Source organism: Marmota flaviventris, chromosome 9 (genome assembly GCF_047511675.1).
Source record: "Marmota flaviventris isolate mMarFla1 chromosome 9, mMarFla1.hap1, whole genome shotgun sequence".
NCBI lineage: Eukaryota > Metazoa > Chordata > Mammalia > Rodentia > Sciuridae > Marmota > Marmota flaviventris.
This window is the reverse complement of record NC_092506.1, coordinates 19,906,665-19,928,689: the sequence shown is the minus strand read 5'-3', so window position 1 is coordinate 19,928,689 and position 22,025 is coordinate 19,906,665. Positions and strand designations below refer to the sequence as shown.

At 50.1% G+C, this 22,025-nt stretch overlaps 2 protein-coding genes across 3 annotated transcripts in view; one reads left to right on the top strand and one right to left on the bottom strand.

Annotated features, from left to right (window-relative positions):
• Nucleotides 1-10,260, top strand: part of Cstpp1 (centriolar satellite-associated tubulin polyglutamylase complex regulator 1) — a 174,987-nt gene extending 164,727 nt beyond the window's left edge. The window contains exons 5-9 of the mRNA XM_027936669.2: nt 4,254-4,339; nt 6,008-6,203; nt 6,809-6,918; nt 9,167-9,230; nt 9,482-10,260. Coding sequence (XP_027792470.1) covers nt 4,254-4,339; nt 6,008-6,203; nt 6,809-6,918; nt 9,167-9,230; nt 9,482-9,650 — 625 coding nt within the window. The 3' untranslated portion in view covers nt 9,651-10,260. The remainder of the gene's footprint in view (nt 1-4,253; nt 4,340-6,007; nt 6,204-6,808; nt 6,919-9,166; nt 9,231-9,481) is intronic.
• A 1,748-nt stretch (nt 10,261-12,008) lies between these two features.
• Arfgap2 (ARF GTPase activating protein 2) lies at nt 12,009-21,685 on the bottom strand. Of its 2 annotated transcripts, XM_027936666.2 has the most exons (17): nt 21,524-21,685; nt 21,238-21,356; nt 20,584-20,656; nt 19,939-20,070; nt 19,780-19,860; nt 18,846-18,927; nt 18,459-18,515; nt 17,793-17,834; nt 17,385-17,437; nt 16,846-16,982; nt 16,630-16,761; nt 15,679-15,807; nt 15,465-15,599; nt 14,278-14,404; nt 14,027-14,120; nt 13,789-13,907; nt 12,009-13,169 (listed from the first exon to the last, which is right to left on the bottom strand). In XM_027936666.2, exons 1-17 carry the CDS (start codon nt 21,593-21,595, stop codon nt 13,149-13,151), a joined length of 1,605 nt encoding a protein of 534 aa, XP_027792467.2. In that variant the 5' UTR covers nt 21,596-21,685; the 3' UTR covers nt 12,009-13,148. The 2 variants fall into 2 exon arrangements, with proteins under 2 accessions (XP_027792467.2, XP_027792468.2); XM_027936667.2 differs by lacking the exon at nt 17,793-17,834 and having other exon boundaries at nt 21,524-21,684.
• Nucleotides 21,686-22,025: the final 340 nt, after the last annotated feature.

Sequence of the window (22,025 nt, the reverse complement as noted above, 5' to 3'; positions counted from 1 at the left end):
TTGAGTTCAGCCTGAAAGAGCTGTCTGTGGAGAACTGCGGAAAGAAGAGAGAACTGCGGAAAGAAGCCGGCAGTAGGGAGGCCTGCCGCAGTCTGGCAGGTGCTTTCTTCTCTCACTTCAGGCTCTGCAGGCAGGAGTAAGGTGGGGCAGGGGTGCAGCATTGTAGGAGAGGAAAGGCTGGTGCAGGACCTGGGGAAGGAGGCCTGGAGAGGACTGCAGGATGAGCGCGGCTAGAGCGGCTGACATTTGATGAAGGATGCTCCCAGGGGCCCCCAAGTCGTGAGAGCTAAGGGGAGATGGGTGGATCAGGTAAGCTTATAAACCAGGGCAAGAATGGGGGACTCTGTGCTGAGGACAGTCAGAAGCCTGTGAAGGATTTTAGGCAGCAATGGTAAAATGGTCAAGTTTGCATTGAGTACCAACCACAGTGTGGATCCCCAACTAGAAGGCAAGTAACTGCAGGGAAACTGGGGAGGAAGCTGCGTCATCAGCAGGAAGAAAGAGGTGGAGGCCAGCTGGGAGGTGGTGGCTACAGAAGTGGAGAGCTGACTGAAGAGAACTTTCAGCCATAGGATTGACAGGATTTGGCGATTAATTGATTGATTGACTGGGGGGGAGAGGGGGAGTTTCCAGGATGTCTAGGGTGCCTCCCAGGTTTCTGGCTGAGCAGAACTAGTAGGTGTTGTTGCTGTAGGAAAACCAAGAATCCCATTGGCTTTGTGGCACCCAGTATCACTGTTGGCAGTGGAGAAAACTCCTCAGACCTTTTCACACAAATCCCAGCCACATGACCCTTAGAAAGAAGGCCCCTGCTTCTGTCTGTTTCCCTTGACATGCCCACTGTCCCTGCCAACCCATAGAAGTTTCAGACAAGCAAGCAGCCAGGACAGGAGCAGCGCACACCAGGGCCACCCTGGCCCCACCAAGCCTCGCCTTATCATAGGACCCATCTTCAAAGAGGGGCTAGTCTCTCTTTCTTGTCACTGCCTCCAGAGGTGGCAGCCATAATGGCCACCCCTCAGACCTTTTGTGAAACCCAAAAGACCAAGAAGTTCATCTGGCACAAGTCTGACCAATATGTCAAAATTAAGTGTAACTCCCAGGCGCCGTGGCGCACGCCTGTAATCCCAGCAGCTCCGGAGGCAGAAGCAGAAGGATGGTGATTTCAAAGCCCGCCTCAGCAAAAAGCAAGGCACTAAGCAACTCAGTGAGACCCTGTCTGTAAATAAAATACAAAATATGGCTGGAGATGTGGCTCAGTGGTTGAGTGCCCCTGAGTTCAATTCCTGATATCTTAAAAAAAAAAAAAAAAAATTTAAGCATAACTGCCTGGAATCCAGAGGTATCAACTGCAGAGTGCAGAGGAGACTCAAGGGTCAGATCTTGATGCCCAGCATTGGTTACAGGAGCAACGAGAAAACCAAGCACATGTTGCCCAGTGCCTTCCAGAAAAGTCAAGGAGTTGGAAGCGCTGCTGATGTGCCACAAATCTTACTATGTTGCACTTGCTCACAGTGTTTCCTCCAAGAAGGGCAAAGTCATCCTAGAAACAGCAGCCCATCAGAGCAGAGTGTCAGTGCCAGGCTGCACCAGGAAGAAAATGAGTCAATGGCTCCTGTGTTTAAATAAAACCATAAACACTAAACACAAAGAAACAAACAAAAACAGGGGGAGGTAAGCTTAATCTTAAAATCAAGGACAGCACCTGACAGAGAGCTCTGCCTGTTCTGTGGCTGGAAGGATGCACACAGTTTTGCCCCGTGTGGGCTAGGGAGGATGCGCTCCTCTTTGTTGAGCAGGGTGTGTTATAGTCCAACCTGTGGCTGAAAGAGGAAGATGCCCGTGGCGATCTTCTTCAAAGCCTCAGTGACAGGACCTGTCTTGGGAGCATGCTGATGAATGGGGATTACAAAGGGAGGTGACGTCTAGAATTAGTAGTGATGGCTGCACAATTTTTTGAAATACTAAAACTTTGAATAGCACTAAAATTATACATTTTCAAAGGGTGAATTTTATTTCATTTTTATTGCATCACAAATGAATTCTATCACAAATGAATAAATAAAAAGACAAATAATAAATGGAGGTAAGGGGCTAGGGTTGTGGCTCAGTGGTAGAGCGCTTGCCAAGCATGCTTGAGGTGCTGAGTACGATCCTCAGTACCACATAAATGTAAAATAAAGATATTATATCCACTTAAGAAAAACTAAAAAATAAATATAAAAAAAATAAGTGGCGGTAATGGCTATAAACAGGAGCAACTGGGTTCCAGGTTAATGATAAACTAGAAGCATGTATCAATTTCAAAGGCTTCAGAGTCTCCCTCCTGTTTTCCTGAAGGGTTTGCTCTCAGCCTGATGCAGTTCTGAAATCATTAGCTTTGGGCCATTGGGGTGCTGGGTGTGGGGCAGGAAGGTCTCTGGCTTCTCTTCTCCTGAGGTGCTGGCGACTCTTCCTCCCTGAGCGCCCTGGGAGTGCTCCCTTTTCCTCTGTGGTTTGGGTGCCTTTATTCCATCACCTTCTACCTTGCTGCCCTCTACTTCTCTCTCCCCATCCAGATGTCAGAACTGGGCTCAGTGTCCTCTATCTTCCTTTTGCCTGCCCTGGTTTTCCTTAGGTTATGAGAGGTGGTTAACTACTTGCTTGGCCTGTGTAATCCCAGGAGCCACTGATGGAGGGACCAGAGTGCCCTCCTGTGGCCCTCGGCAGCATTGCTACCCTTTAGCCTGTATTTTTTTGGAGGTGGCTTTTTTCCTCCCCAAGAAGCACATAAGAAACAGTTAAAGCCCTAAGATCTGGATGAGAAAAAAAAGAAGGAACATAAATTATCCACAGAAGCTAAGAGATAAAATTTCAGTGTTTCTATTCTGCTTTTCTTCATTTTTAAGAGGTGGTGTGACTCATTGACAGTACCCAACTATGGAGTCGTGTAAACTCATCAGCCATGTGGAACTTTGGCAAACTGACTACTCTGCCACTTAGACTCTTCACCTGTAAATGGAGTTAATAACAAGAACAACCTGATAGGATATCTTGGATACAATTTAGTTAATGTAGCTAAATACCTTCTACAGTGCCTGCCTAAAGTAGGGCACTCAGTAAATGGTGCCTGTTTCTATTATCATACTTACAACTAAAGACTAGCTAGGAAACTTTTTCTCTCTTCAGGGAGATCTGAAGCTCAGTCCAGCTGACTTGCCCAACTCTAGCAGGGACACCACTCACACTGTGTTCGAAAAAGCCGCTTCCCTGAGAGGCAAGCAATGCTGGCTCTATGGAGCTGATCCAGTTGCCAGTTTGAGGGCCCTCTGACAGGGAAATGGAGAATTAGAAAAATACAGTCAAGCAGTTTTTAAAAAAGAAAACATAAAGCCAGAAGGGCACAGTCAGAAACAGATTGGGGGCCCAGCTCCACTCCAGTAGAGGAGTTTGGCACCCTGCCTGGCACATGGATGGAGCCCAGCAAGTGCTAATTTCCTTCTCTTCCTGTCCCCCATCAGATGTGACCCTGAGCAGAGTATGAACATGGCCTGGTCTGATCCCTTTACTAGTCAAATGGTTTTCTTCCTGTGAGGTGGGTGCTCAGTGGAGGGACTAGAGTCAGGGGAAAAACAAGAGGTGGTCAACTTATGAGAACAGACAGCAAGGGGCAGTGCCCATGAGCACACGCTAAAGCAGGGAGAGGGGGAGCAGCCTCCACTGCACCCCAAGAAGGGATGTGTTCTCTGACCCTCTCAAGTGCAGCCCCCAATAGCTCTTTGCCCTCTCTTCTTCCATCTGTGTCCCAGGGTGGAGGTGCCTGTTGCTGTTCTGGCTGTTTGGTAGCTTATTAAATCTTAGTACCACTTGCCAAGACCCCTTGAAACCTCTCAGCTGTTCTTTTTGCCTTTTCTGATCAGCTGTATTTATTCTGAACTAAATGGTCCTCACTGCAGAATGAAAGGACTTACTGCTTAAGTATATGAAAAGAAATCCTGGCTGCATTACAGCTGACCCTCTTCTGCGGCCCACCCCCACCTTTCTGCCCAGGCTCCATCCGCTGGCTGGTGCCACTGAGACTGAACTGGGAACCCACTCTTGGTGCAGTACAGTCAGCTCAGTTTGGTGGCAGAGTCCAATTGATGGAGAAAAAGTGAGGTGACTGGGAGGAGCTTGCTTTTAGAAGCCCTCTCCCAAGTGGACTATGGAGACCCCTGTGCGTTCTCTCACGCTCACACACACTGTGTCTCACAGCTCTCTCTCTCTCCCTTCAGGATCGTGCTCATGGACGATGCCATGGACTGCTTGATGTCTTTTTCAGATTTCCTTTTTGCCTTCCAGATCCAGTTTTACTACTCAGGTGAGAGTGTTCCAGGTCCCATGTGGCTCCTGTCTAGGCCATGGCTCCCTTTCCCACCCTGTCGTTCTTTCCATCTGTGTGCCTGGCACACGTTTCCTTCCCCACTTCCTCTGGGGGTGTGCTGCACCGCGGGCGCTAACAGGATGTCTAATCCACACTGGTGATCACCAGATTCAGTCTGCAGAGCCTACTTCCTGAAGACATTGAAAACCACACTGCTTCCAGCCAGCAGCACAACAAATCTGTTTAAGTGATAACGACAATAACAACATTAATAGCATCCACTCCTTATTGAATGCTTATTATGTCTCAGGCATAGCCCTGAGAACTTTAATCTTCAACACCCTGATAGGTCCTTTAAGAGATAAGCTTACAGAGGTAAGTAGCCAAAGTCACACAGCTAATAAGTGGTGTAGCCCAGACTTGAACAGAGGCAGGCTGTAAATCCTGAGCTCTGAGCCGCTGCCTTGGCCCTTGGGCACATGTGTGGACACACATCCTACCACTCTCATAGCTTTAAATAAGCACACAGCGGTTCTATCTCACAAATCACTCTGCTCCCCAACTCACACCAGTCATGCCCTTAAATCCCTTCTGGAATCAGGTGGCATAAAAATAGACGAATAATTACAAATGTATATACAAGCAACATCAAATGGAATGTGGGGTTTAGAAATTGCTGACTGTGTCCACAAACAAAATTGTTTAAAATAGGCTCTTCCAGTAAATAGAAGCCTGTCCTTGGAGCTTGGAGATGGCCGTCCTGCCAACTGGTGGCCCCAGCCAGCCCTGGACTCAGGCGCCACATTCTGTTTACTTGATGGCAGCCCAAGGGCTATTCAGGCAGGGGCTGAAGCCTGGGGTCTTGCCACCTGCTCCTAGCAGCACCAGGCAACTATTTCCAATTTCTCTAAAGCTCTTGGGTCCCAGAGAAGGAGCAGCCATGTTTGGGAAAACCATTTCCCCTCACTGCCTCCGGGGCCCTCCTCTCACAGCACTCCCAGAAGGACAGGGCAGCCCACTTGGGTCTCTAGCATCCTGACCCTGCAGAGCTGTGTGTGAGTGATGAGATGGGCTGCAAGTCACTGATTGCTAACAATGACTCAACTATGAAAATCTGAAAACAATTTCAAGCAGTTACTAGGTTAGCGACTTGGAGGCTTCTCGTTCTTCACTGGGATTCCAGCATGCTTTCTTAGAAGAGGCAGGTGGCCTCACAAGATAGGGCTTACCATTGTTTCAAAACAGTTCTTCTAACGTTTAATATGTGCCAGCCACAGTGCTAAATGCTGGAACAGGGAAGAAATAAGGCATGACTCCTGCCTTGAAACAAGGACTTTACATTCCAGCAAGGAGACAGGTTAACCGAAGTAACTGCACTGAAAACTTGTCATTGGATAAGTGCTAGCAAGAAAAGTATAGGGTGCTATGAAAGTACGCAGTGGGGATCTTGCCTAGTCTGGGAACAACTGCCCATAGGGTAGGACCTCTGAGCTCTGAAGGGTGGCAATCAAACCCTGTGCTGGGACGCTCTGCTCTTCGGGCACCATGCACTGCACATGGAGGCTGGGATGAAGCTGACTGTCAGCAGAGAAGGGAGGACACAATGAAAGGACCAAATATGTCCTCCCTGAAATGAACTGTGTCTTCCTACCCCCACGGCACCAGAATTCCTGGACAGCGTGGCTGCCATCTATCAGGACCTGCTGTCAGGCAAGAACCCCAATACCGTGATTGTGCCAACATCATTCAGTGGGCAGCACCGCCAGCGACCTGCCTTGGGCGAGGCTGGCATGCTGGAGGGAGTGGAGGCGTCGCTGTTCTACCAGTGCCTGGAAAACCTGTGTGACCGGCACAAGTACAGGTGGGAAATGGGCTGCAGACCCCACCTCAGCCTCAGGGACCACAGGCTGCTGGCCTGGGAACAGGTCTCTGATGGGATGTTCTGATTGGCCCAGGGCTTCTATGGCCCTTGATGGTCATGATATAAATCATAACAGGGCCATTTGCCCTGAAACCAGGTTATAACTAAAAAGCTGGCTCACGTAGAAAGGATATTTTTCACTTGGGCAAGACCAACCATAGCTGACCAGCTTGCCAAGAGACAGACTGGCCTTGATTTCTTAAGAAGGAAAGAGCATTCTCTGTTCCTAACTTCTCCCCACAGAAAGGGGAGGTTAAACTGTCCTGTGTGGTGCAAAGTCCCAGGAGAGAAACAGCAGTCAGTTTTGGTCTCTTCCTAGAACTGGCTGTCACCAGTAGCGATTTCCTCCTCCCTGCCCTCCTGTACCCCTCTGTAAAAATCCCTGTGAACACACCAGCCCTTCCTTCTTTTCTCCTAAAGAACTGCCATGCTCCTCCTGGGCCTTAGGGGCCCCCCAACAGGTCTCTGGGTCTTGACTTTGATATCCTTCTAAGCCCAAAGGTATGGATGAAAAGATGGCACTCCATCTGTATTCTCCTTTCTAGCTGCCCACCCCCAGCACTTGTCAAAGAGGTCCTAAGCAACGTCCAGAGACTGACCTTCTATGGATTTCTTGTGGCCCTCTCGAAGCACCATGGAATCAACCAGGCCCTAGGTAAGCCAGTGCTAACTGCCAGCACCTTCCCCCACAATTCAGCTAGCCTCCGTGGGCAGCCATGGCCCCATGGGGATAGGCAGTATCTTAACCTGCTTTGACTTTGCAGAGCCAGCCTCTGGGTCCTAGGGAGCCAGAGTATGCTCCACGCAAGACCGCCTTCATAGGCCTCTCACACTGCGGTGCAAGGGACAGCCTTCCTGCCTCTAAGGGAGAACCTCTCCATGGCAAAGGCGTGCCCAGCCCCTCCCTGAAGACTCCCCAGTTCTGCTTGAGGGAGTGGACTGCGGGTTGGATGACACAGGGCTATTGACTCAGTGGCTCTGGAGATTTCATATCATAAATGTCTGAATCCCATTTAGAAACAGGGCAGAGGTGTGACTGGGAGGCCTGTTTTCCCAGTGGGGAGGAAAAAATCTGATTAATCTGAAAGGAGGAAAAAAAAAAGTGGGGGGAAGCTGCACTGGCCCAGCTTTCCTCCTGTCACTGCGTTGGTTTCCTCCACCCACCCCTGCCCTCAGCCACTGCTCCCCAGGGGAAGAGCCAGCAAGCCACCTTCCTGCTGGAGTTTTAAGGGTTCCTATTTGTGTTTCCTCAAGAAATCCTCCTCATGTGCTGGGATCCAGTTTCCTGAGTCTCAAGGAAGTTTCGCCAGTTGAAGGAGGAGGCTGGGGGAGGGGGGGGGGCAAAAGTTGACATTCACTTAATGCCCATCACAGTGCTCAAGGGGCTGTGTCCACAGCATATCCCCTGCCAGGGGCTCTCTGGGAGACACGTGGGTGCTAACCCCATGCTAACTGTCCATGTGGCCACCTGGCAGTCTGGTTATTTTGAATCGGGGACCCTTCAATTGAATGAGGTTGGTAGCCAAGATCAGCAGCAGGACTAGGACTAGAAAGAAGGCAGTCATAAATTGAGAGAGGGGGCTGGGGATAGAGCTCAGCTGGTAGAGTGTTTGCCTCACATGCACAAGGCCCTGGGTTCAATCCCCAGCACCACATTAAAAATAAATAAATTGAGAGAGAAGGGAGCAGAGCGGGTATTTGCTAGGTGTCCTTTCCACCCCTAGGTCACTGTCCATTTTCCCTTCCTTTCCACCAGTGGCAGCTGCTAGGAAGGAAAAGGAAAAGCTCATCAGTCACTGGATCCTGGTTGTGACCCATCACTGTTCCTAAGGACACTTACACAACTTTTACTTGGCATTTATGTTGACTAGAGTTAAAGACAGAACGAAGCATATGGTCCCTGCCCTCGCCTGCATCTCCAGGGTAGGAGCTAGAAAGCTAGAAATATCTTGGTTGAAGTCAGTAGTGGAGAGCCCCCACCACCACAGGGCACACCCAAAAATGAGAGGGTTCCATGGGACATAGTTTGAAAACCACTAACTTAGAGCAAAGGGAGCCAAGAGGCATCATCTGGAAAATTCAGAAACTGAATTAGTGCCAGATTGTATCTTTCTGGAGACCAGCTTTTTTTTTTTTTTTTTTTTTTGGTGATGCTGGGGATTGAACCCAGGACCTTTGTGCAGCATGCCAGACAAGCACTCTACCAACTGAGTTATGTCCCCAGATGCCAAGACCAGCATTCTTGACTAGGTTCTAAACTACCAATGAGGTCTTTTCCTTCAACAATTTGCTAGTGAGAATCTTCCTGCTTGTAAACTTCAGCTTCACCTTTGCACCTGAGTAAAGAACTCCTGGGAGTATCTAAAACTCTCTCCTCTCACCTTTCCCCAATATCAAAGAGTTAACCCCTCTTAGTTTGTAGCTAAGGAAACCAGCAAAGACTGGAGATGGGAGAGATCTCAGGATGGGATGGATCATCTCTTGGATAGAGTCAGCATTTTTTGCTGTCTCCAAAATGGGATACTTGGGGTCATAAAACTGGGTGATTTCTGACCTTTGGAGTTAGCCTGGGTCATATACCTTTCAGTCCAGTATCTGGGTCCTCAGGGAGTAAACCCCTAGCACCAGCTCACGAGCCTATTTAGAGATGTCTCCCTGGCTGTTGTGTCTGCTCCAAATAAGGGATGGAGGGCACAGGGGTTCATTAAATTTACCAAGTGGCACCCAGGACATCCTGCCCCATCACTGTCTGGGATTTCTGTAGCAGTCCCCAGGTCTTTTAGGTCAGTTCTCCCAGGGTCAGCAGATAGGCACACATGAAGGTGAGGGACATGGAAGCATCTGCTGCCTGGCCAACAGACCTTCATTTTGTCTTGTTGTCCCTGCCCCCCATCATCTCCTAGGAGCTTTGCCTGACAAAGGGGACCTGATGCATGACCCAGCCATGGACGAGGAACTGGAACGACTGTAAGTGTCAAGTGGGAAGGTGCTGCCCTCTTGTGGGAGCCAAATCTGAGTCAGACATGGCTGTGCCCCATCACAGGTCACACAGCACATGTCAGTAACATGCCACACTGGTCAAAGAAGGGCTTGGGGGCCAGCAGAGGCCTGAGCTATCCTGAGTCCTTGGGGGTTCATCCAAAAGCAAGTGAGCATGGAGGTCCTGGGCTCCGGACATGTGGCACCATGCTGCCCTCCGGATTTTTTCCCTTCTTCAGGTTGGTCCAGGTCCCAGGCCTGGTCAACTCTGCCACTCCAGAGGCCAGCTGCCTGCCTTCCCGGATCCCTCCCCGGGTTGGCTCCCCATGGAGACCTCTCCATCACTCCCGCAAAGTGGATGCAGAAAGCGATGGCTCCACTGAAGAGACAGACGAGTCCGAGACTTGAGGAATCTCTAGGGCCCGCCTGTGCCCTGTACTTTCTCCCACTCCAGCCCATGGCACCTCCACTGACCTCCTCTCCACACCTTGCTGTGCTGCCCTCTCCTGATGAAAAGGCTGAGTAACAGCCCCAGCCAAAGGCCAGTTCAGTAATCAGCCAAGCCGAGCAGTGACCCTAGAAACTAAATAGCCCATTCTCCTTGGCTGTTAGCCCTTGGGGTTTCGTCAGACCTTAAACTATGGACTGCTCTGAGGCCTCATCACTGGAAAGGGGACCTGGCCTTAGTCTTTTGTTGACTAGTCCTTCTATTTATTATTTATTAAGAGCAGCAGTTTCTTTTCAGCCAGCCTCTGCTAGTGCCCTGATCGGGGTCATCTCCTCACAGCAGCTCCACTAAGGGGGAGACGTGAATAGCTATGCAGGGCCATGAATGGTCAGGGTGACACCTAAGAGCAAGTACTAGGAAGACATACCACTGTGGCTTCTGCTGGAGGAATCAGACACCAGCCATGATTGGAAGAAGGGTGGGCAAGAAGATAATTTCGTTTTCAAAATCTGCTTTGGGTTTCCTGTATCTAATAGTTAAGTCTGAAATAAAGTCCCTTGTGTCCGATAAGCAGTGAGTCTAAAACCACTAGGCTGAAGGGTGAAGGGAAAGGGGAAGTTTGGGTTTGAGCGCTTTACTGGCACGAGGGGGAGGGGGGGAGGGGCGGTGGGGCTGGTGGGCCCCTCATGCCTGGAGACCTGCTGAGGTTGCCAGGGGTCCATCTGCATGTGAGCAGCCAAAGGAGGGGTGCACGCAGCTGGAATGGCCTTCAGAAAAGTTCAGAGGGTTCAGGGACAGGTTCCCATAGCCTTCTAGACCTGGCTACAGAGGGCTGGCACTGCACAACCTTCTTGAAACACTGGACCTGCTCAGGGTTAGGGCGGCAGGGATGCAGCTGTGAAAACAGGCCTGAGGTGTACAAGCTCCCTAAGATGGGAGGAAGGTAAGGCAGGTGGTCTCTTAACTTTTTTGGGGGTGGGGGCCCAAGCAAAGCAGGCTGCCTCTTCTGAAGCAGGTGTCCCTACTACTAAGCAAACACTTTCCTAGGCTCCTCATTACCAAGACTAGCCATGGATAATTGCAAGAAATGGCTCCTGAAGTCCTGCAGTACTGGGAGGCCCGTTCCAAAACTATTCCAGCCCTTGAGTTTTCGCCAATCCCAGTGAGCATCAATCACAATGCAGCTACTCCCTAAGTCTCAGAGTGACTCTGGATGGGGATCCAGAAATCAGGATTTTTTTCTTCTTTTGAGGTGGGGGGAGCCACAGGGATTGAATCCAGGGATGCTTAACCACAGAAACATGTCCCCAGACCTTTTTATTTTTTTTTTTTAATTTTGAGACAGGGTCTTGTTAAGTTGCTTAAGGCCTTTCTAAGTTGCTGAGGCCGACCTTGAATTTATGATTCCCCTTCCTTGGCCTCCTGAACCACTAAGATTACAAGCATGTGCCACCATGCCCAATCAGAAATAAGAATTTTTTTTTTTTTTTTTTTTTGGTACCAGGGATTGAACTTGGGGGCATTCGACCACTGAGCTATATCCCCAGCCCTATTTTGTATTTTATTGAGTTGCTTAACACCTCACTTGTACTGAGGCTGGCTTTGAACAAGCAATCCTCTTGCCTTAGCCTCCCAAGCCACTGGGATTACAGACATGCGCCACTGTGCCCCATAGAAATCAGGAATTTTTATGAACACTTGAAAGGATTCCAAAATTGGAACCCCAGAACCACATTTGAAGTCACTGGCTTTGAGCCCTATGGCTCTACCCATCCTAAGCCTCTACTATCTCCCAGACCAGTAGTTTCTAACTGTACTTGAGGATTCTAAGGGTCACAGAGATGTTTCAGGGGCCCTTGTCAGGAAAGGGAGATCCAAGCCAAGGGGGGGGGTGTACACAAATGCATCCATGCTTTCAGGATTAAAAACGGTCCCACTTACGCCTAATATATATATATATATATATATATATATATACATATATATATATACACATACTTTTTAATTTAAACTCAATACTGAGACCCATCCCTATTCAAGCCCCCTGTCATGAGGAATAGGGCTGCTAAGGTTGCTCAGCCCTAGGCTCTGCAGGTGGGCTAAAGGGCCAACTAACACCAGCTCTTTCCTCCGCGTGCAACAGGGTGGTGAGGTCCAGGCTGCAGCGGACTGCACGGCAGCACAGGGGCAAGAGACAAGCTGGAGGCCCCAGAGAGAGTATTCTTGGCTTCAGCAACGACGCCCAACCAGTATCGGTGGGAGCCCAGAGAGTGAGCAAGGGGCTACACTGGGCAGGGAGGCAGGATGGAGGACACTCCTTCACGTTGACCCATAGGGCCCCGTGGGGGCTTTATTTTGACACCATTTTGTTTCAATACAAACAGTCCTGAAAGAAAGTCATGTCCCTCTGGGGAGGGGAAGAGGGAAGAGTGATCTGTGTTGCTTGGAAGCCCAACCTGAGACCCACAGATAGGGGTTGGGCCGACTGCCAGCATGGCAGGGCAAGATGGCACCAAGGATGACACAGTGCATGGCCCAGCTGCCAGAGGTGAGGCCTGCAGGCCATTAGGGGGCTGTCCAGGCCTCCTCAGCCCAGGATGATGTAGAGGAAGGAAGCTGAGCCCAAGGAGCCTGCTTCTGTCCCTCATGTCCTCAGCTTCCTCAGTCAGCTAGGAGCATACCCACCGCCTCCAGTCAGGACACAGGGCAGATGAGACCCAATGTGGGCATCAACCAGGGAAGAAGGGACAGAGTCCCAGGCGCAGACAGTGGGTGCCATGACCCAGTGATGATAGGGAAGGGTTCAGGGACATGTAGCAGAAGTCAGCCTCTGTGGTGGCAGTAAGACAGGCCTCCAGGCTGATCCCAAACGAAACCTTTAGGTGCCAGATAGTTTCTAGTCCTTAGTAAGGCCTAGAAGAAGGTCCTTCCACTCCCCTGCCTCCAGAAGAGTAAAAGCAGCAGTGGCATGTCCAGAGCCTCTCCCCAGGAGCTGGTCTACAGCATAACTCTTGCTAGGCCTCCCCCTGGTTCCACTGGACAAAGGCCCAAGCCCCCCACCACCTAAAAAGGATCCTAGAGCCCACAAAGCCTTAGGCTTTCACGTTCCCAACCTGTGGAAGGGCTGGACCCAGAATAAGTCACCCAGAGGCAACTCCCCCCCCCTCACTCCCAGTGTTGCAGGCCGAGCGAGCAGCAGCTTGTGGGCAGGACTGGAAGGACACTAGCACAGAGGAGGGGGCGTGAGGGGACCAGAATAGGGGCTTAATCCACAGGCAGAGGACAAGGGCTGGTGCTGACCATTCCCCTTGCCCAAGATCCTCCAAAGTCACCCCACTCACACACCACACACAGAAAGTAACAAATCCTCCCAGCTTCCACAAGGCAGGTATCCCTGGCCTGGGAATCATGAGTTCTTGCTTCTGTCACCACCAGAGGCCTAAGCAAGGAGCTTGTTATCAGTAGGAACCATAGCGATCCTGGGGGGAGGGGAGAAGAAAAAAGAAAGTCAGCATCTACATGGCAGCAACTTCCCAGGATGCACGCTGCTTCCCCCAGTCCGCCCACAGTAGAACTCTAGCAGCAAAGGGCTAGGCCCCCACAGGTAGGAAACTTGATGAGAGCTGGGGAGGGGAGCATGGACACTAATCCAAGGAGCTAGCCCTCACAGCTAGGAGAGTGGTACAGTTGACAAGATGGGAAAAATCACTGGGCATGGTGGTGCACACCTATAATCCCAGTGGTCAGGAGGCTGAGGCAGGAGATCATGAGTTCAAAGCCAGCCTCAGTAACTTAGCAAGGCCCTAAGCAACTTAGTAAGACCCTATCTCTAAAATAAAATATAAAAAGGGAGGGGAATGTGACTCAGTAGTTAAGCACCTGTGGGTTCAATCCCCAGTACAAAAAAAAAAAAAAAAAAAAAATGGGGAAAATCAACCCAAGACACAGCACTGTCTTAGGGAGAGTCCCAAATCTGGAACAGAGTTGAAAGGAAATGCTCTCTTTAAGGCTGCCAGTGGCATGTCTGAATATGGTGAAGGCAAAGCTCCAGGCACTACTCTTCAGACCTCTTCCCCAGGTTCAGCAGCCCAGTCTCACCTGCAAAGAATTCATCACGCCATTGGCCAACACAGCCATCTTGCCAGCCACAGACTTGACACCCTGCTTAAACTGGGCAATATCAGCTGTAGGAAGCACATTCCCCAGAGAGACACTTCCTATAAGAAGCAAGGAAAGGGGTGACTCAGAGCCCTGCAGGAAGCCATTCCCCAAAATGGGGCCCTCCCAGCTGAGCTCTCAAGCCTTGCTTAGTGCCCACCACCCTACTGGGCCCTACCTGCACCATGAGCTCCATCCACGTCCCCAAAGAGGTCCGAAGAGCTGATTGCATTGCTGCCTGAGAGCTGCTGTAGCCGAGACCTGGCTTCATACTAAATTGAAGAAAAGGCAAGACCTGGAGATATTTTGGCCAATGACACAGGAACTCATAGGATGAGCCCTTCTGTTACTAAAACTCAAAGTAGAGGCAGGAAGAAAGTTCTTGCTTCTGTTTGCTGCTGCCAGCCTCAGGTAGACAATTCCACTTACCTCAGCATCCACCTCCCGCCCAAAGAACATGTCAGATGAGATGGCTTTTGCTCCTGCAAATTTCTGACGTGCTTCGCTGGACTCGAGGCTTGAGCTCCGGCTCTCCACTTCCCTCCGGTTTGTGGCTCTGAGGGGTAAAAGTGGAACGTCTCTGACCTTTCTCTTGGGAGAAGCAGAGTACAGAGGCCAAAAACCAAAAAGCACCAATGGCCTTCTGGCGGTGGCTTACCATGCCCTATTCTGTCTGTGGTTCTAAGACTCAGGGTCCATCTCCCCTGGTGAGGAGCATCCAAAGGGATACCAGGAGGCCCCTTCTTTTCTCACACTGGAACTGAGTCACTGACAGCCTGAGTTATCACATTACTCAGGGTAGAAATATGGTTTGCAGGAGCCTAGGGTTCCACCCCAAACCACTGTGGCTTCATCAAGGTCCAGGAGGCCATGTTGTCACTGCTACTATTCTACTCCTAGTTATAATTTGCCTAACACTGGAGTAATCACATCTGTTTTCCTGAGCTTATACATACTCTTCTGTCATGATTAACTGTACCACCCTTTTACTCTCAGATGCATCCTGATGAACAGGTACATGGTCATTCCTGTTCCAGCACTGATTATGCACAGGCACTAGACTAGGGGTTTTACAAGTCTCATTTCATTTAATCCTTCCAGTGACCCTGTGACCTAGTTATTTATGTCCCCATTTTATAAATCAGTGCTTTCAAAAAACTTACCAGTAAAACATTACCCAGATTAAGATGGATAGGTTTTAAAAAATAAAATAAAAAGGAGTTAGGTGTATAGTTCAGATGTAGAGTAAATTGCCTAGCATATGTAGGGCCTAGGTCCTATCCCAGTGCCACAATCAATCAATAAGATGACCAGGGACATGCCTTTGGGAGGGAGGTCTAAAATCAGCCCTCTCCCAAACTAAACAGGTGCCAGGCTGTCTGTGACAGAGCACAGCTCAAACCAAAGCCAGATTCCCTGTCTGATGAGCTAGCCACATGTGGCTATGTACATTTACTAATATTATATTAAATTACATTAGAAATTTAGTCCCTTGCTTACTAGTCACATTTTTAGGGCCCAGTAGTTATAGTAGCCATCATACTGGACTTCACAGACATAGAACATTTCCATCATTGCAGAAAGTTCTACTGAACAGATACCCTAGAAGATTCTACCTTTCTGAAATAGGCCGGATGGTTGAGATGGTCACTTCTGGCTCCTTGTCTTCTACCCTGTCCATACCCCAGGTGGCATCTGTGTCCCAGCGGGAACCAAAAGTTTCCCCCAAGGAAAAGGGGTTGTCCTTGTACCTAGGGAGACAGCAGAGTGGCTCAGAACAATCTGATAAGGGACATGGTAGCCAAGTCTATGCCCCAGCAATAGTCTTACTTTGGGGGTCCAGAGGCAAAAGTTCCAACATCATCAAACAAGTCCAGCTGTGAACGAGAAGATTTTGCACTCACTGGTGTTTCTTGCTCAATCACCTGCATCTCAGACAGCACCGAGTGGGAGACAGAGCTGTGCAGAAAAATGAAGCTGGCATGAAGCTGGAGGTACTAACACTGCAGCACAAGAGCAGCCACACAACTGCTGGATGCTTCCTCAGGCACCACTCAGAACCTTCTGAACCTTCTTCTCCTGCCCATGCACTATTACATATTCCTTTTTTGGTACTGGGGATTGAACCCAGGGCACTCAACCACCAAACCACACCCCAGCCCTTTTTTATTTTTGAACACAGGGTCTTGCTAAGTTGCATACTGCCTTGAGGGCCTTGTTAAGTTGCTGAGACTGGCTTTGAATTTCAGATCCTCCTGCCTCACTTCTCAGGCAACTGGGGTTAAGGCATGCGCCACTGAACCTGCATGATATTCCAATTTTTAAGAGACCAAAAATCTGTTCCTGAAGTCTCTGCGTTAAGTGTGGCACAAAATGCATCACAGCTGTTCCCACTTATAAAGGTAACAACAATATAAATCCAGTGGTTCTGAAACAGAAGGCATGTTGCCCAACCATGTGTAGACACTAGAAATGCCTGGCAGTTCTCAAGAAGGTCTCAGAAAATAAAGAACTGTCCCAGCCTCTCTAATAAACACCACCCTAGCCTCCTGATCTTAATCTTATTTAGTCCTGATCCTATTTCACTTATGTAACAAATACTTAATAAGCACATACCTACTATATGCCAAGCACTGTGGTAGGTGCTTTAAGACAATAAATAACATCATGTATCCAACCTCAGAGGAAAACTCAGCATGAATCCTGAACTGCTGGAAGACCCTGCACGGGTTCTCAGAAAAACAAGGGCATTTCCCTGCCACACCCTGGGCTGAGCCTCACCTTCGGGCTACCAAGCCCATGCCCAGCCTCTCAGCCTGCTCACGCTTCTTCCCTTCCAGATTCTGTAGCTTTTTCTCCTCCTTCTTCCGATCAATCTGGAGCTCCTGGTAGGCCAGACGCATGGAGGCAACCCTACAGGGGTGAATGGATCGGCAGCTGGCACCTGTGCTACCCCATCCCCCACCGTCAACCAGGCCCACTGTGGCAATTGCTCACATGGACTCCTCTGCCTGCTTCTTGGCATCAGCTGCCTGTTGCTCACGGAGTTTCTCTGCCACCTGGGCCTGCCGCTCAATCTCACTGAAGCTCTGGTTGCTCACCTTCTGGGCCCCAAGTCCTTTTTTGGCACCCAGCTGGGGAGAGAACCATGTGACATGGGGCCTGCCAACGAGGCCCCGCCGCTCCCTTCCAGGCATCAATACCCTAGCTATACCCACAAGGAAGAGGTCCTCCTTAAAGTCTAGGGTCAGAAATAGAAGCCCAGTGAGCATGGCTGGCAGAACAATGGTTCTGCTGTAGCTGGGCATGAGGTGGCTCACTCAATCCCAGCAGAGGCCTCAGAGAATGAGGCAGTAGTTAAGGTTGACTATGATCTGCTATGTGCCAAGCACTAGATGTGCTCAGTCTGTCTCCCCACAGCAAGTCCCTGAGGATGGACACCTTTAAATGAGACAAGTTAAGTACCATGCCAAAGTCATAAACCCAGGCAGTCCCACTCCAGCTTCTAATCACTCTACACTACTCTCCCCACCTACCCCTTTCTTAGCTGCAGCTGGCTTCTTCTTGCCAATGATGGAACTTTTCAGTTCTGTGTGAGAAAGAGGGTGGGCATGAGCAGGAGAAAGGAAGGTCAGAGGCAGCAGCTCAGTCCACACCATGCTTCATGGCAAGAGCATCTAAAAACAGCTTCAGGCAGGGGAAGGCCAGGCTACCACCACCAATTCCAACTGATGGCATCCAAGCGAAAGAAAGACAAGGTTAGGGGAGCCTTTTGACTCCTAGCAAGTTGCAGCAGGAGCCTAGACCTGAAGCACCAGAGACAAAAGTCCCTGAGCCACAAGTGAAGACCGTTAGGCAGGGGTTAGATGCCAAACACTAGCCTCAGCTCCTAGAGCAGAGAGCTGGTGTGCAGAAGGTAGGCTCCCCAAGCAGCTGCAGGTTACCTCTGGCTGGAGGGGCCCCTTTAGCTGACAGATACATGGACTCTGGAGGAGAAACAGACTTGTGGCTAACAAGAGGCCTGCCCCAGAGCCTCCATATGCCTTCCAAGCCCAGAGGCCTGTACAGAGCCTGCTTTAGACCCAGTCAAGCCAACATTTCCAGGCATCAGCTGTTTAGTTACTCTGCTGGGTTCCTGCCTCAACCCCCAAGAGTCAACAGAACCAAGGTCAGCAAAGGAGATGTTTATTCTAACCAAGTTCGAAGGCCACAAAAAAAAGAAAAGAGCTGAAGGACCAAACCAGGGTCAAAAAGACAATGTAGCCTCTAGCCATCAGCAGCTCAGAGCTGTCTCCCAACCCTCAATAGGACCAGACAAGCCAGCCCTACCTGACTCCAGGGATAGGTGTCCAGTCTCTCAATGGCCTCCCCACACTTTGGCTAGATCCAGTCCCACACTCAGAGGCAGCCCACCCTGGTCTGTCAATTCAAAGGGCCCAGCTCTGAAGTCACTGTTGCAGCCACTACTTCAATTAGAGCCCAAACCCAGACAGGTCGGGTGTTCGGTCTCCTATGGCCTCACTTCACATGACTAGGCAGCAGGTATCTGTAAAGAACACTTGATGCCCACCCTCTCCCAGCCACCCACACCTGCCAGCTGGCATACTGACCCAGAGAGGCTTTGGGTGAGGTGCCAAGCAGGTCGGTGTTCGGGCCTTGCTCTGGCTCTGTGGATACAATGATAGGCATTAGGTATAAGGCTCTTGGCATCTTATAACCTCCCTTCAAAGAAAGTGATACATCAAGAGTGCCTGGCTTTCCTCAGCTTGCCATCAAAATAAAAATTCCCACCACTTCCTCCAAGTTACAGATGAATTCCATCCCACCCAAGGCTAAAGGAAGACCTCTCTCTCTCTCTCTCTCTCTCTCTCTCACACACACACACACACATACATACACACACACTCATTTCTATTTCCTTGGCCATGTATCCCCTTCATAGCTCCAAATCCTTTCCCAGGACCAGGGTACTTGGTTAGAATCTGGGTTGAACTCACGTGCCAGGCCACTGCTATCTGCAGACGGGACAGGCTGCTGGGTGTCTGAAGGCTCAGTGTCTGGTGCATCCCAGGTAGGGGGCTGAAAAGGAGGCCAGATCACAGAAGCCTTAGTGAGCCACTTATTGCTGGCAAGGAGTGCCAAGAACCTGCAAGTACCTTGAGGGTATAAGGCCCTATTCCTAGCCCATAAGGAATGGAGACTGGAGGTCAGCAAGTAAATTTCAGTTGCTATTCACCAGAAAGACGCTGGAAACCAGCAGGCCCCTCCCTCCCTCCCTCCACTGTTTACTTAAAGCCTGAGCACATTCCCCTAACAGAAAACCCAACTACTAGACACTTTCCATGTACCAGGCACAAGGCTAAGGGCTCCTCATAGACAAACCACTTAATTATCACAATCAGCCCTTTGAGGTAGCTACATTCCATTTTAGAAACTGAGGTTTGGGCAGGTTAAGTGACTTGGCCACATCACAGAAATGCCAAGTGGAGAGGCAGGGGTGAAAACTAATGAATCCAATTTCAACACCCAGTGCCAACAAAAGGGAAGCCTTTCTCACAAGGTAGACCTTAGGGGAGGGGATCTTTTCAAGAAAAGTCTCCAAGCACAACGCCTCTCTTATAGGGGTAGAAACTAAGAAAAGTTATTTGGGGCCTGAGACTTCTTAAGCCTGGAAGAAGCTTCTCTTACACTCTACCTCCCCAGTTCCTAGGGGTTCATTTCTAAGGAGGATTCTATCACCCTTCTACTTACCTAAAGAATAAAACACCTTGGCCTAACCAGTGGCTAGCAGTTACCAACTCAGTGGAGAACAGACATTCTCTGAGGTATCATACCAAGGCAATCTATGCCATGATCATAGAAGGCCCTTGGCCTTGGTAAATAAACCACCTATCAAGGACAATTGGGGAAATATTCCCTGGGGGTACTCACTTGAGTGTGTTCTGTGAAGAAATCAGAGTCCTTCTTCTCTGGAGAATGACTAGGAGCACTTCCCATGTTGTCTATCCAAAGCTAAAAGGGAGATGGTATAAAACACAGGGCTCTGAGCACCCTTTCCCCCACTGCCCCAGCCCAGGGACAGGCACTTACATCAGTGCCATGCCTAGCCAGGGCTGCACTCCCCAGCTGCCGGATCTTCTCTCGGTACATCTGGGCTGCTCGGCTATTATATTTGGTGTTGGCATCACTGGCTGTGCATCCATGCTGGCGGAAAAAGGCTGTCTAGAGAGCAAAGAAAAGAATGGAGTGTGCTGCAAGTGATTCTCACCAGAGCAAAAATATTATTGGCAATAGAAGACATCCCCTTTTAACATCCTTGTTATTATTTATACAGACTGATGCAATATTGACACCAGTAGTTTTTCACAGAGGTAAAGTTCCTCTGAAATTCCTGCAAAAAATACTTTGCCACATCCCATTCTCAGAGATGACTGAATGAAGCCCAGCCCTCACTTAACTCCTCCTGAGGACAGCATGCCATACCCACTCTATCCACCTTCCATCCAGGCAGGCCCACAAGAACTCAATGACTGGGGACAGTCAAACTTTCTTGGCCTTTTCTCAAGAACATCTGTCCAGTTTAGTCTGAATTTGAAGCCCCTTTGAGAGATACTATGCTGGTGTTGTAGACCAAGGGACCCTCTGAACAGAGAATAGGGCCCCCTAGGAAATAATTGCAAAATTAGTACCCAGGCAAAATTATGGGAGATTGGAGGGAAATTAAAGGAAATTTACCGCATTGGCATTCCCACCGACTTGCATACACCTCAGCTGGAACCAGTTCCAGTTGGAATCCAACTCTGTGGACCTATGTACAAGAGCTGTGTGTCACTTACCAACAAATAACAGGAGACCTGCTTCCCTGGCAGGCCCACACATGTTATTTGACGTCTGGCTGCTGCAGGCACACAGGAAACATTAATTAGTCACTGCCCCAATTCCTCCACTCTGCCCTGTGATTTGCCCTTCATTCACCTGTTTCAAAGTGTGCTAATTATTTCCTCAGATAAGAAAGGAAGTCCCACTTTTAGGCACACAAGCTTGGATTTGACTTTACCCTGAAAAATGGTCAGTCTCACTTAGGACATATTCAGCCAAGCTATCTGCAATAACAAGGTCAATGCTGGCTAGTTCTTTCCCCAAAATAACGCTGAAGAGTCTCAAATTGGTAGACCGTGAAGAAGGAAGTTTTGATCCAAACGCGGAAAGGACCGTTTATGTGGCAAGGGGTTCAAACAGGTGGTACTCAGGCCCAAAAAGGCTACTGGACCCCTGCCCGGCCCAGAGGTTTCAAACACCGAATTCAGGATGGTCAAAGTCGAGGCAGCCACTCTCTCTTGCTGGCCACACAGCCCTGGTGGAAGCACAGTAACGGCGCGGAGAACCCACCTGATAAAGCTGAGATGGACGCCCAGAGAGCGGTGCACCCCGGAGCAGTCAATGCACAAGAAAACACCATACGTGATACTGGCCCAGCTCGGACTCTTGGCGCCGCAATCGAAACAGGCCTGAGAGGATGAAGCAAATAAGCGAACAGTCAGGGCCCGAGTTGAGGCCGGGCTCTGACATCCCAACAAAACCGCCCACCTCGGCCCCTCTCCCTCTCTCAGGCCTCGGGGAAAGGGATATCGCTTCTCGGCAGGTGCCAGACCCCGCGCCCCTCCCGTTCATGCACCTTGTTAGTTGGAATTGCTCGAAGTCTCTTAAAAAGGGTCTGAATTTCAGTCTTGCTCGGCTCCGCCGCCATTTTCTCTCCTTCCCAGACACAACCGCGACCAGCCGGTTCTGTCGCGGGCCAATCGACGGCTGGGAAGGCGGGCTAAGCCGGCCGGCCTCCGCGGCACTCAGACCAGCTGAGGGGTGGGGTGATCTGGGACGGATCTGAGCCAATGAACAGCCGGATGAACAGGAGCGAGACGTCACAGCAGCGATCACCAGCAGCCGCGAAGTAAACGCCCAGCTGCGTCAGGCCAATCCGCAGCCGGGGCGGGCGACGGCTCGCGGGCAGGCCCAAACTTCCTCGAGAACGCCGCCAGGGGGCGGAGCTGCCTGCCGCCGGCTGCCTGCTGGAGGCGAGCGGGGGAACTGGGGGCCCTAGCTCTGGCCTGTTACCGATCCAAGAGTAATGATTAACAACCCTCCCAAGTTCTTTGTCCCACCAGCTCGAGCACACCGGC

Excerpts from the sequence above, each read along its gene's own strand:
- Arfgap2 (XM_027936666.2), bottom strand. The coding sequence starts at position 21,595 with ATGGCGGCGGAGCCGAGCAAGACTGAAATTCAGACCCTTTTTAAGAGA. Across the intron at positions 17,835-18,458 it reads CTCACCCAAAGCCTCTCTGG|AGTCCATGTATCTGTCAGCT; the intron begins GTCAGTATGCCA and ends TTTCTCCTCCAG. Across the intron at positions 15,808-16,629 it reads ATGGGCTTGGTAGCCCGAAG|CTCTGTCTCCCACTCGGTGC; the intron begins GTGAGGCTCAGC and ends TTTTCTGCACAG.